This window comes from Pagrus pagrus (genome assembly GCF_965226575.1).
Source record: "Pagrus pagrus genome assembly, chromosome: 2".
Classification (NCBI taxonomy): Eukaryota; Metazoa; Chordata; class Actinopteri; order Spariformes; family Sparidae; genus Pagrus; species Pagrus pagrus.
This window is the reverse complement of record NC_140186.1, coordinates 13,387,560-13,403,484: the sequence shown is the minus strand read 5'-3', so window position 1 is coordinate 13,403,484 and position 15,925 is coordinate 13,387,560. Positions and strand designations below refer to the sequence as shown.

At 41.0% G+C, this 15,925-nt stretch overlaps 1 protein-coding gene across 1 annotated transcript; it reads right to left on the bottom strand.

Annotated features, from left to right (window-relative positions):
- Positions 1 to 5,025: 5,025 nt before the first annotated feature.
- Positions 5,026 to 8,941, bottom strand: LOC311270255 (uncharacterized protein). The gene is made up of 2 exons (XM_084375013.1): positions 8,558 to 8,941; positions 5,026 to 8,277 (listed from the first exon to the last, which is right to left on the bottom strand). The coding sequence occupies exons 1-2, from the start codon at positions 8,712 to 8,714 to the stop codon at positions 6,944 to 6,946; spliced, it is 1,491 nt and encodes a 496-aa protein (XP_084231139.1). The 5' UTR covers positions 8,715 to 8,941; the 3' UTR covers positions 5,026 to 6,943.
- Positions 8,942 to 15,925: the final 6,984 nt, after the last annotated feature.

The following is a 15,925-nucleotide window of genomic DNA, read 5'->3' as shown; positions in this document are numbered from 1 at the left end:
TCTGCTTAGGTTTAGGCACAAAAAATACTTGGTTTCGGGTTAGAAAACGTCATAGTTTGGTTTAAAATACCAGTTTTGGTCGCCACCATCGAAGATGGAGATGGTCTCGCTTCCTGTGAAAAATAGCTGGTTTTGGTCGCCACTAAAGCCGCTAGAGCTGCAAGCGTTTAACATGAACAGGATACGCCATGTTTGCTACAGATGTCAACCGTGGACGTATTTGTGGTTTGCAGAAATGTTATCTGTTAAGATTATAACCTGGAGGCTGAGCTGGATTTGGATAAGGTTAAAGGAACAGGAAAATAAAAAAGTTCCTCTATGAAACTGTCCTCAACAAGGTCTGTGGATTATCTTGAGTAAGCGGGTCATAATATCTGAAAAGAGACATTCCTGTTGAGTTTTTCAAATGTGATTTTATTTTATTTTTCGTGCTTAGAGCACCACAAGCTGAGTGCCATCTGGTTCCTTCATATTTGAGAGAACGCAGACATCTGTACTGCCGATATCTCTAAAACTCGGCAACTATCACCAAAACAATCTAGATAGATAAGTAGCACTACAGGTAGGGAAAAATATGTATTTTTGATTTGGTCGTGAACTGTCTGTTTAAACTGGCAATAGAGAAGTTTTCTGCTGTAACGTATCATTACGGAGTAAATGTTGATTGCACAGTAATGTGAATAAAACCATCGGTGTTTAGATTCACTATACAAGTTTGTCTGCCAAAGGAAGGTTAACTGGCGACGCAGTCAGGTTGGCAGCCTGGCACCAATTCTGTCTGCTTTCACATCTCCATTATAGACTAAATGCCTGAGTAAACTCACATGTCCTGTTTTGTTGTTATTTACGACTCTGAGGAAAATGGAAATGATCCAGTTGTCCTCGCAAAAGGGATTTACAAGCAATAACATCGCTTGTAAACAAACACATCCTGGTCTGTTTGAGATGAAAGATGAATTTACATGCAAGATATTTTAATATATTTCAGTTTTGTCAAATGTTCAGTTTCAACATTTAAGAGCGTTGCATGCTTTATCTGTAAAGTTTATATCTGATTTGATGTGCGGGTTTTGTTTTCTCTTGTCTCTGAAGTGTAACGTCAGTCGTGTCATACACCTAAAGGTACAAGCCCACATGGGTCGGCTGGTACCTTGAAGTGTACCAAGGTACCAGCCCACTTGAATTATAAATATTCATTCAATCATTCATTCATATTCATTCACTGGAAATGTAAGGAGGGGGAGAGAAGGTAATCAGGTTTGTGTTCTTGTAAGAACATGAGCATGTTGTCTTGATGAAAAACATTTTTCTGTCACCTCTGTCAGAAAGGTTCAATTTGTCATTTATTTATTTATCTTATGACTGAAATCATCAGACAAGATGTGACCGTCAGCACTGACATATTAAAGTATATCACCTATACCACCAACTATTGAGGGAAGATCTGGCTCTTTAGCTGCTAAATGCTGCTAAATGTTCGCCAGCTAGTCACTAACTTTGTCTGCTGTTTTGTTTGAAAACCTTTTTGCTAAAAATAGCAAACTGTAAACTACACCAAAGCTGTGTTTCCATCTAATTATCAATCAGGGTTATCAAGATGTAAACCTGTTTTAAAACGCGTTTCCTTCAACTCGTTTGGAGCACATAAACCAGGCTACGCAAAGGGTAGTTTCGACAAGTTGGCGGTATAGGCTACATTACATAAGGCTGTAAGACTTGAAGAAGGAAAAGTCGCAGACTAGAAATAAAACCAGTTATTTTGCCAACTGCCAATAAACCTCACAGAAGAAGAAGAAGAAGAAGAAACAAAACCAGTCGCCATCGACCATCTACGGGAGAAAAATAGAGAGGAAGGGAGGAATTTGGGAAGACATCGACAGCGGAAACAGCTTCTTCCTCTCTCGGAGCAGAAACAGCTGATCTGTCATGCGGGTGAAGGCTCATATACAGTATGCTCCCTTTATCTACATAAATAAATATGTATGTTTCAAATGATACAACCGTCAATGCCCACATACTTCCATGCATCCTTCACGTTGGCATGGATGTTAAGCAACACAACCAACAAAAGGCGCCGCAGCGTCGCTCAGATTTCTCGCACGGACCTCCACTTTTCCTCCGCCATCGTCCAACTCACATTACATTGAGCTGAAAGATGCTAAATGACCCACAGAGCTGAGGGGGACTACAGAATCAGGTGATAATTCTCTGCTGGTTCATCAATACAAGCATCCCCGGTCATATTACTGTTAGTCATTTGATTTATTGCTCATATAAAAATACTGTTTCTAGCAGCTTTAAATGATTTATTATTTATGTTAAGGAACCACCAAAGAACAGACTGTTCCTACACTACGCACCAAGCATCCGACGACTGGGGTTTCAGACCAGGAGCCTTAAAATAAACGTTACACGGTTGGAAAGCTGTTTGCATGCCATGATTATTTCCATTGAGCGTCCAGATTCTTGGAGGTTGCCACAATGTACGCAGAGCTGCAACATACTGCTGCCGCAGTATTGTGAGGGCTCAAACCTGGAATGTTTCAAGGCCAGCTGTAAATTTTCCTGAGTAACTGAATTGCTACGAAGTCATTCAGCTGGCTAGTCCTTTGAAGTAGTTACCATAGAGATGTTGTGTGCTGGACAAACGTGGTAGACTGGCCTCCTTGACCCAAGCATTGACTTCTAGTTTATGAAGGAGCAAGGAAAAGGTTCTCTCCTCAGTCGTGTGGTTAGTAATACAAATGAAGATTTTGGGCGCCAGAACAATGGAAAGAATTAGGCACTTTAAAAATGTTTGCATAACGAGCTCCTTCTCGCCGCAATGGTTCTCTTCTTTTTAATCACCTGCACTCTCCAGACCACCTACACCCTTCTTCATGATCAGATACAGGACCGACGGGGCTGATGTATGATCCGAGGAATTAATCTGCTAAGCCTGATTGCCATTACCGCCATGCGATTATGCACCTTGATTACCGAGCCCACCCCAAGGACCATGACGTGCCCCGGTGCACATTTTAAAGGTGCGCATAAAATTATGTGGTGATTACCCCACAATAGATCAATCCACGAAGGAATGAGACTGTGTAGCCATATAGACGGTCTCAAGTAGGACTGTGATTATTAATAGGCACTTGAGGTGACCTGATACCTGAAGCTTAAACCGCCGAAACTGCCTCACATCCTCCACGTAAGCAAATACATTCATTTTCATACATTCTGAAAGTCATTATTGGATTATTGTTGAATTGTTTGGAGTTCAAGCATGGATAAAAGGGATGTTGGGCCCTTCAGAGACGACTGGGGCTGCACTTGTCCCTCTCAAGATAGACTTCAGACATTCAATGGCAGCGGGTATGTGGATAGGCTTCTCCATTATGCAGCCTAGGTCAGTGGATGATGCAAAAGAAATTAAAAAATAGATTATGCAGAAAAAACCCCAAACTTTTGTGTGCCAATCAAGGGAAAGATAAAGCGTGTGCTTACAAGTAATAAAAATATTAGTACATATCATTCTGCAGTGACACTTATCCTCAGAATTTGGGCCCATCTAATCCTTCACTGTCATTTTTAAGGCTTTTTCTATTTAATCCTGAGCCAAAGTACTCATTTGGTGCAGCAGATAAATTGTCCCATTGACTTATCCAGAAGCAATCCTGCATCAAGCGATTAATTGGATGAGACAATGAACAAGTGAAATCACATCTGGTCATGGTTTTCTCCCTGGTTACATATGGAAACGTTAGTCACACATTACCTTGGATAAACCCCCCCTACCCCCCACCGCTGCAATAGTGCTAATGTTAACATATTTGCATTAGTAATATCCTGGCAAGGATTTAATGGACTTGATGTGCTACCATTCACAGCAGAGGTCCACGTTCTGAGAAAGCATGGTTCTCAGTGGCGGTCAGGTGCCCTCGCCGCACAATTACTTAATGGATTCAGCAATTACGCACATCTACAGGAGTAAAAAACATAAATGTCAGTCAGTGGGGAAAAGAACTGATTTATGTCTTTTGTCTGTATCAAAGCACGAGTTAGGAAGGTTTGTGACACTGGAAACGTATTCGATAAAGACAACGCAGCTGAAACCGTACGCACGCACACGCTGTCGATATATCAAGGACCATTTACAGTATGCAAATGTGAATTTGAGCTCCCGAATGCACAAATGCAGAAATTCCATCACTGGCCACAGTTCAATAACTCTTCAGTCTTCAAGTGTCTGGATAATGGTCACTGTGACTGCACATCACTGCAATTCAAAAACCTCAACTATCCATCACTGGACAATGTTTGCCTCTAAATCAACACGGATAGGGGAGTGCGTGTTGATGCTGGTTGGGCTGTGTGCTATTGTAAGTGATGATGAGTGATGGACAGGAGAGGATGGGTACATACTATTCACAGTGCTCCATGTGGCAGCTTGCATTTTCACACTGGTACAGTATGTTTGTCAGCTCCAGACAACGCAGGCACTTACGCACTGCCGTGGGCAAGATAAGAAGTGTTCTGCCAGCCAACTGCGTCATGGGCACATGCATGTCCTACGGAGTCCCTGGTAAAGACATGCCTGCATGGGTTGCAATGACAGATTGCAAGATCTTGGCACCCTTGAAGGATGCACAGAACACAAAGCATGTCGAAGATCTTATTTTAAGTACGGACACAGCAGTCTTCTCCCCCTCTGCGTGTACACTTTGCACTATAAACGAGTCACATTTGCTTATCTCAAAAGTGTTGGGAATTTTACCACCTCACATTAAAAATGCAGTGCCATTTGTAGTGACATACAAATTTTGCATGCCCTCCCTTTTTACAAAAAAGAAGCAACGGCTCGCACCAGTTTTTTTCTTTCCCTTTTTTTTATTCTAGCGGAGAGGTTTCAAGGCACAGAGACCATTAACTGCATTTACAAGAATGCACAGGCAGTTTTGACAAGCGGAGACTTCAGTACCGCCATCCTTTGAGAGAAAAAAAATGCATGATAATAGACCATAATCGCGTTCAGCAATTGAGTGGAAATTAATATCCTTTTATTGCAAAAATGGATGAGTGAATGAACAAAGGAATGAGTGAACTGAGAGCATCAGATCATGTCACTGACATGGCAAGAAAAACGTCCTGTTTAACAGGTTTCCTGTAGAAATTACCATGGCGCCCATGGCGTTCGTCTCTACATTTACAACGTGAAGGAGTGATCTTTGAAGTGGAGGGGAGTCAGAATCACAGCACTGAGTAATAGGGTATTCACTTTAATGTGTTTGAGCTACAGTGCAGAGCTGTGATGTCTAATGTTAGGGCTCCAGTGTGGTGCCACAGGTGGACCGTTATAATGTATATTTTGGGAAGCGATTCAGTCATCTGAGTGCTCTGATGGGGGGTCCCAGTGCTGTATGGAACAGATGGACAGAGTGAGAATCATTTGGATTGCACAAGAAACTGGCTGCTTCCAGAAAATGTTTATTTTGTTCATAAACTTTTCATAAAAATAACAACATCAATATTAATTTAAAGTATTGTAGAAACTGTATATGTACAAAATCTTTACTTGAACAGTTAATATAACTTAAGGCGAGTTAAATTACTTTTTTGCAGTACCCTGTTGGTGACAAACTCACCAAACTCTCAACATTCGTTTTTTTTTTGTTTTGTTTTTTTATGGGTTTTTTTTTTTTTTGCTAAAGTGAACATTTCATTTCAGCATACAGTATCTCCAGGAGTCCAAACCCTTCCATCACCAAGGTAAAGTCCACAGAAACTCGCAGCAATGTGTGCTACCTGATTACTCAAAAGCAATGTTTATATGATTTGCTAGTCATTTTCTAGCTCGGTTAAACATACTTCTGTACATACTGTAAAATATTTTTTTTGTTGAAAAGCCGTACCACAACTAGTTAACATACTGGTCCCTTTGAAATTTAGACCAGCAGTTCAATGAAATAACTCTTATCGTACCAACAGTGGGATGAAGTGCGAAAATGTTTCTGATATCAAATTGTAACATTTAAAATATTGTGTTACCAAACAATAGCCCTCGAAAAAACCAAGACATTATTATGATTTAGAATACATTTCACCTCGATAAATGACGCTCAAATGTGATAAATGTAAAATATACAGTTAGCTATAAAAATACAAAGAAGTACAGTAATACAAATATATTTATTTCCCATTTATGATATATCTTTCACAATTGTAATAATCCAAACAATTGTAACACAACACAAAGACCAATGACAAAAAACACTGACAGCCAAATGATAAGAAGTTAAACAAACACTAAATCTGATCAAAGATGGACAGCTTCATGGTCGGAGCCATAAATATGTTCGCCTACATTCATGTCAATAACCCTCACTGTGCAGTGAAGGAGTACCTTGACAGTGGTTGATATTCCAGTTAAAGGAAAAAATAAACATTGACATAAACATGCATTTTTAAGAAACATAGTCCAAACCATTGCTCTAAGAATGCTAAAAGCAAGAAAATAAGAATCTTAAATGGAGATATTAATAATCTGTTAAGTGCAATCCGTCCAGGCTCGGAGGCGATGGAGGGTTGGAGCTGTCCACGCGAAGAGGTGCTGAACAGCAGTCATGCAATGCCGCAGCAGAGAGGTTTGGCTCTGCTGGCAGTGACAGCAACAAGTCACTGTTGATCTGTTTACCGACTTTTACAACTTATGCGCGTTTGCATAAAGTCAGCAGCATCGGCAGCAGCAGGCAATAAGGCCGAAGCAAGTCCCTCTTTCTCCCCTTTTCTGCTCCTGAAATAAACTGCAACACTCGCAACAGAAACAAAAAAAATAATAACCTCTGCTGTCAGGCATTGGCTCGCCAGTCCAACCGACTCAGACATCAACTTGTAGTCAGCTGGCTTATCTTCCAAGACGGAAAGATCCTAATATAGTATGTAAGGACACATGGCCTTGTCTTCAAATTCCCTCGGGAAGAGTGAACGGCCACGCGCCGGCGCTCACCTGTGGCTTTATTTCCATTTTCTCCTTCTGTTTCAGGTGTACGCGTCCGTGCCGTTTCCTCTCGTCGCTCCGGGCGAACCGTTTGCCGCAGACGTCGCAGGAAAACGGCTTCTCCCCGGTGTGAGTCCTGGTGTGGGTGGTGAGGTGATCGCTACGGCTGAAACTGCGCAAACAGATGCGGCACTGGAAAGGTTTGTGGCCCGTGTGGATGCGGATGTGCCGGTTGAGCTCGTCCGAGCGGGAGAAGCGCCGGTCGCAGCTCTCCATGGGGCAGGCGAAGGGTTTCTCTTTGGCGGGGCCGTGAGAGGCGGCCGGGCTCTTTCTGGCCCTGGGGGGCTTCGTCGCACGGGTGGTGTAACTTTGGGCGAAAGAATCTGGCAACAAGGAAGAGTAGAGGATGGAGTCTATGGTGCTCGGTAAAGCTGGTGATGTGTATAAGGACTCGCACTGATTAGAGGGCTGTGGAGGCTCGGGGAAGGGTTTCAGGTTGGAGGAGAGGCCCATGGGAGGCGGTGGGAGGTAATTATTGTACATGGGGCTGGAGTAGCTCTGAGAACAGGTGTCATTGAAACACGGCTCCTGTTTGATACCCCCCTCCACTTTAAACTCCATCTCTGGGTTGGGACAAATCGGGGGAAACGTGTCTAAAAGTTCCTTAACATCCATCTGCTGGTCGGGGGGGAAATCGCTCGACATCGGGAAGGTTTCCGTCTGGAAACTCGTCTCCAAACAGTCGGGCTTGTTAAATGATCCCCACTCGTAGCAGCTGCTTTCAAACTCATTCTTGACCACGACGGGGAAAGAAGCGGCCTCCGACTTTGGTTCATCCTTCTTCTGGTTTGGAGCTCGGGAGGAGCCGAAGCTCAGCTGGGAAGTGGACGGGTCTTGGGCCTGGCTGCCGGCCTGATCGTCAGGATACCTCGGGCACGTCTGGTCTGGGGAGTACACGGGGGGAGAGGGTCCGGAGCAGGTGTAGGGTTGCCTCTTGACGCCGGGGTCTCCAAAATTGCCGCTGCTGCTGTCCATCGGCGCAGGCGAGGGATAAGTTCCCCGACTGCTGCCGCCGCTCTGTTGCACTTCTGAAAGTGGCAGTGTGGAGATACCCACGATCTCGGTGATCATATTGAGGAGTGTTTCGGTGCTGCACGGCGCTCCCTGAGATGCCTCAACATAGAAACTGCCCGAGTAGGCGAGCGAGGAGGGGGTGTAGGTGTCTTTTGGGCACTCGCATGGGTTAAAAGCAAATTCCGAGTTGGAGGCTTCGGTTTTGAGGGTTGCAGGGGTTCCTTCTGTTGAATTAGAAAGAGAGAAAACTTTGTCATCGCGGGTGCTTTCATATCTGATAATGAGTGCAAATAATAAAAAAAAAAAAAAAACGAGGAGGAAAATCAGCGTTACATAAACACTCGTGCGTAATTTGGCACAGGACTGCCTCGATAAGACGCCTTGATGTACACGACTGCTCTCTGAGAGTTATTTACCTGCCGTGGCGCTCATATTTAACACATTTTTAAAAAATTCTCCTGCATGCACATTTTCATCGACTGTGCAAAAAAGATGCGAACTCACCGTGGCCAAACTGGGCAGGTACCCCCCGCTCTGCATCGACGTACACCTCCTGGTTATCCTTCCGCACGCTGTTTTCCATTCCCAGGGAAGAACTGTTGCAATTCTCAAACTGAGGGTAAAAAGAATCTTTCGCATTCAAATCCATATTGTTCAACATAATGATGCCACTTAGAAGTCCGTCTCTCCCAGGGAAAAAGGTAAAAGGGGGAAAATGGAAAACAAATTATGCAGATGACTGTTTTCTTTCAACCCCCCTTTTGATGGCTTTTCAACAAATGATCCAAAGTGGTCTGTGTCAAAAGGTGTAAAAAGCAATTAAAGGTATTCCTTTTCGTCTCTGCTCCTCGGTTGGTATTTGCTTGCTGTGGATTTCACATCAGCGACTTCCCCTCTCTCTCCTTATATACACTTTGGCAGCTCCCTCGGCCCTCCTCCCCATTCATCAGCTCCAGTGAGAGGATTCCCCGCTGCGTGTAAACTTCATGCCCATATATGGACAGAGGATGTGACGGAGTACCCCCCGCCCCCCCACCCTCCATCCACCACCACCACAACCTCTAATCCTCCCTCCTCCCATACCGGAGAGATGGAGTCTGACGTTGCAACAAGTGGCGACCAGCGTTGGGTGGTAAAAACCCTGTAATGATGATTTCTCTTTGCATTTGATCATTTCAATTAGCAGGACATTAAAGCGAGGCCAGTCTAAAGACAGTGAAGATGGCTTCTCTTGGTGTCACCCTTCAGCCCACACTGAGGGTGAAACATCTCACACGTCGTAGGTAGGCTATACCTCCATCATCCTGCCGAGTAGTTTGGACCGTCCTCTCACGGTGTCAGAGATAAAACATGGTAGAAAAGTGGACAGCAGCGCCGTGTGACTGACCTGATCACTCACAGGAGGGATGTTCCAGGTTTTTGGAGGTAAGAAGGCATCCAGCCACCATTTTAAAAGGGTGTAATGGGAAGGTAACGAGTAACGTGACGTAAGATCACAGTGTTGAAGTAAGTTGAGTACAAGTCTTAAAGTATCTAAAATCAAATGTAGTCATTTTCTGGCAATACATGTAATTAAAGGTGCAATATGTAAGATTTTAGTTGAAAGCTTTCAAAGATTAAAGGGGCACTACGTAGGTTTGGAGAAGTAATTCATACTAAGAATTTTAATATTTACAATATTACAATGATGTAATAATACAAACTCAAATATTTCATTTTTTTCCATAACTGAATAAACAAACATGTTCTCAGAGAAAAATAAGGTCCACAGAAGCAAGAAAGGTGGCAGGGTCCGCCACATATAAACAAAGTATGAAAGTGTGTTGTCCTTTGAGGTCAGTTAGTTTATTCAGTTTATTCAGTCATTACAACAAAGAGAGTTTGTTTATTTAGTTTGTTTAGGCATAAAAAAAATATATAGATTTTCCTCTAAAATGTCTTATTCAAAACTACACAGCGCACCTTTAAGTATCAAAAGTACAAGTACAATTAAAGTATACATGTAGTTCCATGTATGTATACAGTATACTGTAGACTATGGGTCAACTGATAATCACATCTGATATTCAGCATTTTCATGATTATCGGATGTTTGTTTTATCCGATTACCAATAAGATAAATGAATTAAAATGTGCTACAAAGTAACTTGTGACTATAGTAACCAAATAAATGTAGTGGATTGAAGTACAATAGAAAAAGTACCCCAAAAGTGATACTTGAGTAAAAGCAACAGGCACCTACACAAAAGGTATGTGAGTCTTAGAGTATCTGATATAAATGTACTTAAGTATCAAAACTACAGGTAAAAGTAAATTACAGGCTACATAAATGTACATGTATGTATATATTGTTGTCTAGGGGTCGATCAAAATTTGGCCTGGCTGATTATCGGACCCAGTATTCAGCATTTCTTTCATCATTTAAATCAATGTTTTTCAGTCAGATTGCAGATAAAATAAATAGATTTGAATGCGTTACTTTGACTCTGATTCAGCAGGCACTTTGCAAAGTAACTAGTAACTAAAGTTATCAAATACATGTAGTGGAGTAAAAGTACAAGATTTGCCTCAGGAGTGTAATGGAGTGGAACAAGGAAATACTCAAAATTGTATTTAAGTACATACTTGAGTACTCATCGCTGCCCATACATCATCGGTCAAAGTCTTTTTTCTCTGGAAACAATTTCACCAAACAGCTCCAAGTTTATCCACTAGATGTTTAACTGCTGTACCCTTAAACTATGAAAATCTGTAATTTTATGTTATTTATTATAAGCCATGAAACATTAAGACCTGTAATTATTGCAGAAAATTAAAATGTATTGGGCATATTAATGAAACAGAGATGAAATATCATTAAAAAAAGATCATACGGCACACAGATCAACAAGCAAGGAATATTAAGATGATATGAATAAAAATATACAATCAAAGTCAGTATGAAACCACACAAAGTCGGCTGAACAGCGTCTTTGTTGTTGCTCCTTAAAGGCCTGTGTTCACTAACAAAGCTAGTGTCTAATGTCTAGTCAGAGTTCAAAATCATCCAAACTAAAACCACCTGACACGTAAGAAATAGACTGTAACAGCATTTCAAACTGGTTTTGTAGATCTCACAGTCGATGTTGTTGATCTGTGTGATTCAAGGACATGCAACAGCTAAATGAAGCACAAGTGAATAAATTAATCCAAGAGAGACAAACATGCTTGAGTTCACAGCCAAAAGAAAAACACTAAAGGACAATAAATTAAACAGTTTAAGGCAAACCTCTGGGAACCAGAGCAGATAAAAAGCTATTCTCTCCTCAGTCCCAGTCTGCCACTATTCCTTTAAATGTAAGTGAGGAGTTCACTTCTTTATTCTAAGGACAAATACAAGAACAACCTGCCGTCCAATTGAACTAATTTCTCTCCCAGACTGCATGGCCTGGATGTTTTCTAGCAGTTCAGCTGAACAACTCTTTCTGACAGTCCGCACAGCTTAGATTTACTTCCACAAATTCACTGCCTCTCGTTTGGTCCCAGCAAATTGTGGTCGCTCACACCATCAGGGCGAATAACAGCAAAGCCCAGTCTAAGCGAACCCTTGGCCTTTAAAAGCATTGAAGGGAGTCGATAACACCCCTGAGGTGTTCAGTGGTTGAACCCAACTGTTCACATGACATTTCAACCCCCAAAGCATTTTTTTTCTGTTTCGCATCTGTTGCCGGGTGCACTCCGTGGTCACACTTCCTATTACAAAAAGTCGATACTCTTTCATAGGACGTGGCGGTCTGCAGCAGACCTCTGGCACCGGCTGGAGGTTCAGGACCACGGATAGCGACGGTGCTGCATTCAGCCGTGTAATCACACATGAATCGGTAGCACATAAACACTTTCACTTTACACTCAGTGCCTCCTTTGGTTCTGTATTCATGTGAATGGCTTTTTACATTTTTTTTGCATACAATCAATATAACCACGCACAGAGGAGTATGGGAAATTATAAGTCACAACTAAGATGATGATTTTGCATTAATCGTGTGTCTTCAAGGAAAAAATGGTCAGCAGAATGGTCTTTTTTTTTTTAAAGATAGAAGCCACATACAGCTCCTAAATATCTATATTTTATTGGTGATGTATAATAACCTTATCCTCGTGGTGGAAAGTATCTAAGCATATTTACTATTTCACACTTATTTTCTTTATGCTTTCATATAAATATATATATATATACACACACACACACACACATATTGAACTCTATTTATATTTGTATTTGTGTTTATATACTTTTTAATTAATGGCTGAGATGTTAATGTATATAATAAAATCATATGATAACGACACTGACAGAAGTCTATTGCATAATGAGTAGTTTTAAATTTAATAATTTGATACTTTAAGTATATTTGGATGCTAATACTTGTGTATTTTTACTGAAAGTCTTACAAATTTGAATGCAGGACTTGTACTTGTACTTGTTTTATATAGTGTGGCATTGCTATTTTGATTGAGTAAATGATCTGGATACTTCATCCACTACACTTGCTTCCCAAACTGATTGTTGGTACCTCCTGAGTTGGGGTCAGACACAAAGAAAAAGAAAGAAAAAAGAAAGAGGTATAAGTATAGACGGTATTTAACATATTTAACATACATATGTATAAATATATATATATTTATATCATTTTCTGTAGTTTTTCTGTAGTCTTGTGACCCCTTTTAAGGATACCAACATTCATTTATTTATTTGTTGTGAGACCGGTGGACACAGGCAAAACCCTTTTAAACCACAGCTGTATAAGATAAATGGTTATAGCAGAAAATCATACTTTCACACCAGTGCAGACAACATTTTATCAATAACCACAGGATTTTTTATTTTTTACTTTAATGAAAGGGCTCCTGTGAGCTCAGAGCTGAGGCCATTTGAATAACATCCGGTTGAGTGCGCTTTGCTGTGGACAAAATTAACTGAAGATAAAAAAGCTAGTGGGCAACACATGGAATAAAATACATTGTGTCTACTGCAGCACAAATGCAAAGCGACTATTAGACATAATACATACGAGACTACTCAAATGTGATGTTATCTCCTTCAGTACTGAGCGGTGGAAAATGTATCAAAGGATCTCTGAGTCGCTGCCCTGTCATCTTTTTAAGGTAGTGTATGATAATAGCGTATAAGCTCTTTCATTGCAGCAGTGACATTCTCCCGAACAAATCGTTTTCACCTCAGATGTGCACTCTAATTCTAGGCACAGAGATGTTTAGCTTTGAGGAACTGCCTCCAAGTAATCCAGAGTCTATTAAAACCAATCTGATCACACAGAGTTCAGATCACGGGATGCTGTTATGATAACTGCAGTGTGGCTAACCTCTCTCCTCCATAAAATGCCACAGCACAGGGACTAAGTAATGGATTTATGTAATGTTAGCACTTACTGACATTATAGCGAAGGGGTAACTCCATACCTGTGAAAGTTAAATGAAAGCCTTTGTTTTATTCCCTCGCATATGAGCACTGTGAGACAAAATGCTCCTGTTTCTTAGGGAACGGTGTGGTACGGTAGGTTGAGAAAGAATATAGAGCACCAAGTTACCTCCATGTTTTAACAAGGATATTGGCTTCAAAAGAGGTTCAAAGTGCTGGCTATGGAAAGAAAGATGAAACATTGCTATAATCAAAGGATATCTTGGCACGTGTACTTAACGGGTCATTCAAGTTAAGTACAAGTGGAACATGATTTAATATAGTCCTGACCTAATATATACTCAACTTGTATGTCTTTCTAATTTAGTCTCACTACAGAAGGCAACAAATTAAATCTGTCTGTTTGTCTGTCCACAGCTATGCTAGCAGCAGATTGAAGCTAAATGCTAACATTAGTATGCTTACATGCTCAAGATGACAATGCGATGTTAAGCCGGTAGTTTACCAACTTAGCTTCGTATGTTAGTCTACACACATTTGCTATTTACCAATAAACACAAAGCTGAGGCCGGTGGAAATGACATTAGCAGTTTCTTGGTAGAACTGCAACCAACGATTATTTTCATTATTGATTAATCTGCAGATTATTCTTACTCTTCAATGACTAATTGTTAGGTCTATAAATGTCAAAAATTCCTGAAAAATGCTCATCACAATTTCCAAAAGCCCAAAGTGACGTCTTCAAGTTGCGTCTTTTGTCCAACCAACAGTCAAAAACCCCAAAACTCAATTTTTACTTTCAAAGAAAAGTAGCAAATTCTTACATTTAAGAAGCTGGAACTCAAAAAGTTTGATCACAGGATCACCAAAGCCACTAGGATCCGTCATCTGGGAACCATAAATGTATGTACAAACGTTTGTGCCTATTCATTAAGTAGGTGTTGAGATATTTAAAAGGCAGGCCACCTATTAGAAAAACAACCATATATGTGTCGGTCAACTGTGAAAGCAGCATGTTAGGACCCATATTTATGTGTCTTACTGGGCAGTGACCCCTAGTGGTCGTAGTAGTGATTATGGCAGCAAAGGAGGAATAAGACATAGTAGTATAAACAATGTTTTCCTAAACCTAAATTCGAGGTTTTCTTGCCTAAACCTAGCCAAACTGCGAGGGTTTGACAAAGGTCCAGTTCAGCTGTCTATGAATGGTACGCTGCAACAGTGGGTGACAGCGATTTTTGTTCAACCTATTCAGTTGTTAAGGTATAAGGATGTGTTTTGTTCAAAGGAAGAGTACAATTTCTGATCACTTGGTGGCATTAGGATTCATCGGGGACTGTGAATGTCGGTACAAAATTTCATGGTAATCCATCCAATAGTTGTTATATGTCTTAAAGGACTAATTTGTACCAACTAGTCTAATACTGACGTTGGTGGGCGACCCGACTTGCGATCCAAAAGTGTCAGTATTTGACGAGTTGGGAATGAGACTCAAAAATCAACTTTCTTACAAATTGGACCTTTAAATATCGTTATAATATCTCAGTCTGGACCAAAGTGTTGGCGGACTGACAGGGCATTACTTGAGTCACACCGCGAGCATGGATAAAAATTCTCCTGGGCAGCAAAAACAACCCATTTTTACATAAAACCCTGTATTTTGCAAAGTAAAGTAGTTTAGTCTCTAGATGCTTAAAATATAAATGTCCTGACTACTGCAGACCCACTCTGACTTGACTGTCAAACAGAAAGATTTCCAGTGTCTGTTTACTAAATTGTTGATTGCGTTGCTCCAGCTCTATTGATTGTGTGTGTGGTGCCTAATTACTTTCATAACTGAAGCGAAAGCTTTGCGAAAGGTAAATATTTGTCTTTATTCTGTGTATGTAACCCCTAGGCCGTGTTATTTTCAGGTTCTCTCCTGGACAGGGTGTGGGAGTTCTGCTTACAGGTGGGTGCCTGATGGAGTTGAAGAGGCAGCGAGGAGTGACTGCCCTCTAAGATCGCTGCCTGCAAGATGAAGGCTCGGGTGGACAATAATGTCTGTTCTATATTTTCTTATTTTGACTTTTTATATCACTCCTCAGTGTTCAGTAGTGTTGTAATAAGAAGAGCTGCTGTTCTGACCGGTATAAACTAATCCAACCCAGTAATATTGACAAACCCAGTTGTCTCTTGCTGTATTTAGATTTTTAACAAGACACTGCACTTTTCAGATATACATCTAAGGAAGAAATCTACAAGCTGTGACATGTTTTGATTTTGCAGAACTATGCAGCAGTCGAGCTATTGACAAAGGCTGCATCAATGGACTGTATTAGATCTGATGTGGGTTCTGGCCATGTTAGTTTTTGGATTTAGGCTTTGAACATGAGACCTTAAGTCTCATCCAGGGACTAGACCAGAGGCCATTCAGCAGGAATAATCATTCGTTGTTCTCATTCATACCATTATTG

Excerpts from the sequence above, each read along its gene's own strand:
- LOC311270255 (XM_084375013.1), bottom strand. The coding sequence starts at position 8,714 with ATGTTGAACAATATGGATTTGAATGCGAAAGATTCTTTTTACCCTCAG. Across the intron at positions 8,278-8,557 it reads ACCTGCCCAGTTTGGCCACG|AAGGAACCCCTGCAACCCTC; the intron begins GTGAGTTCGCAT and ends CTAATTCAACAG.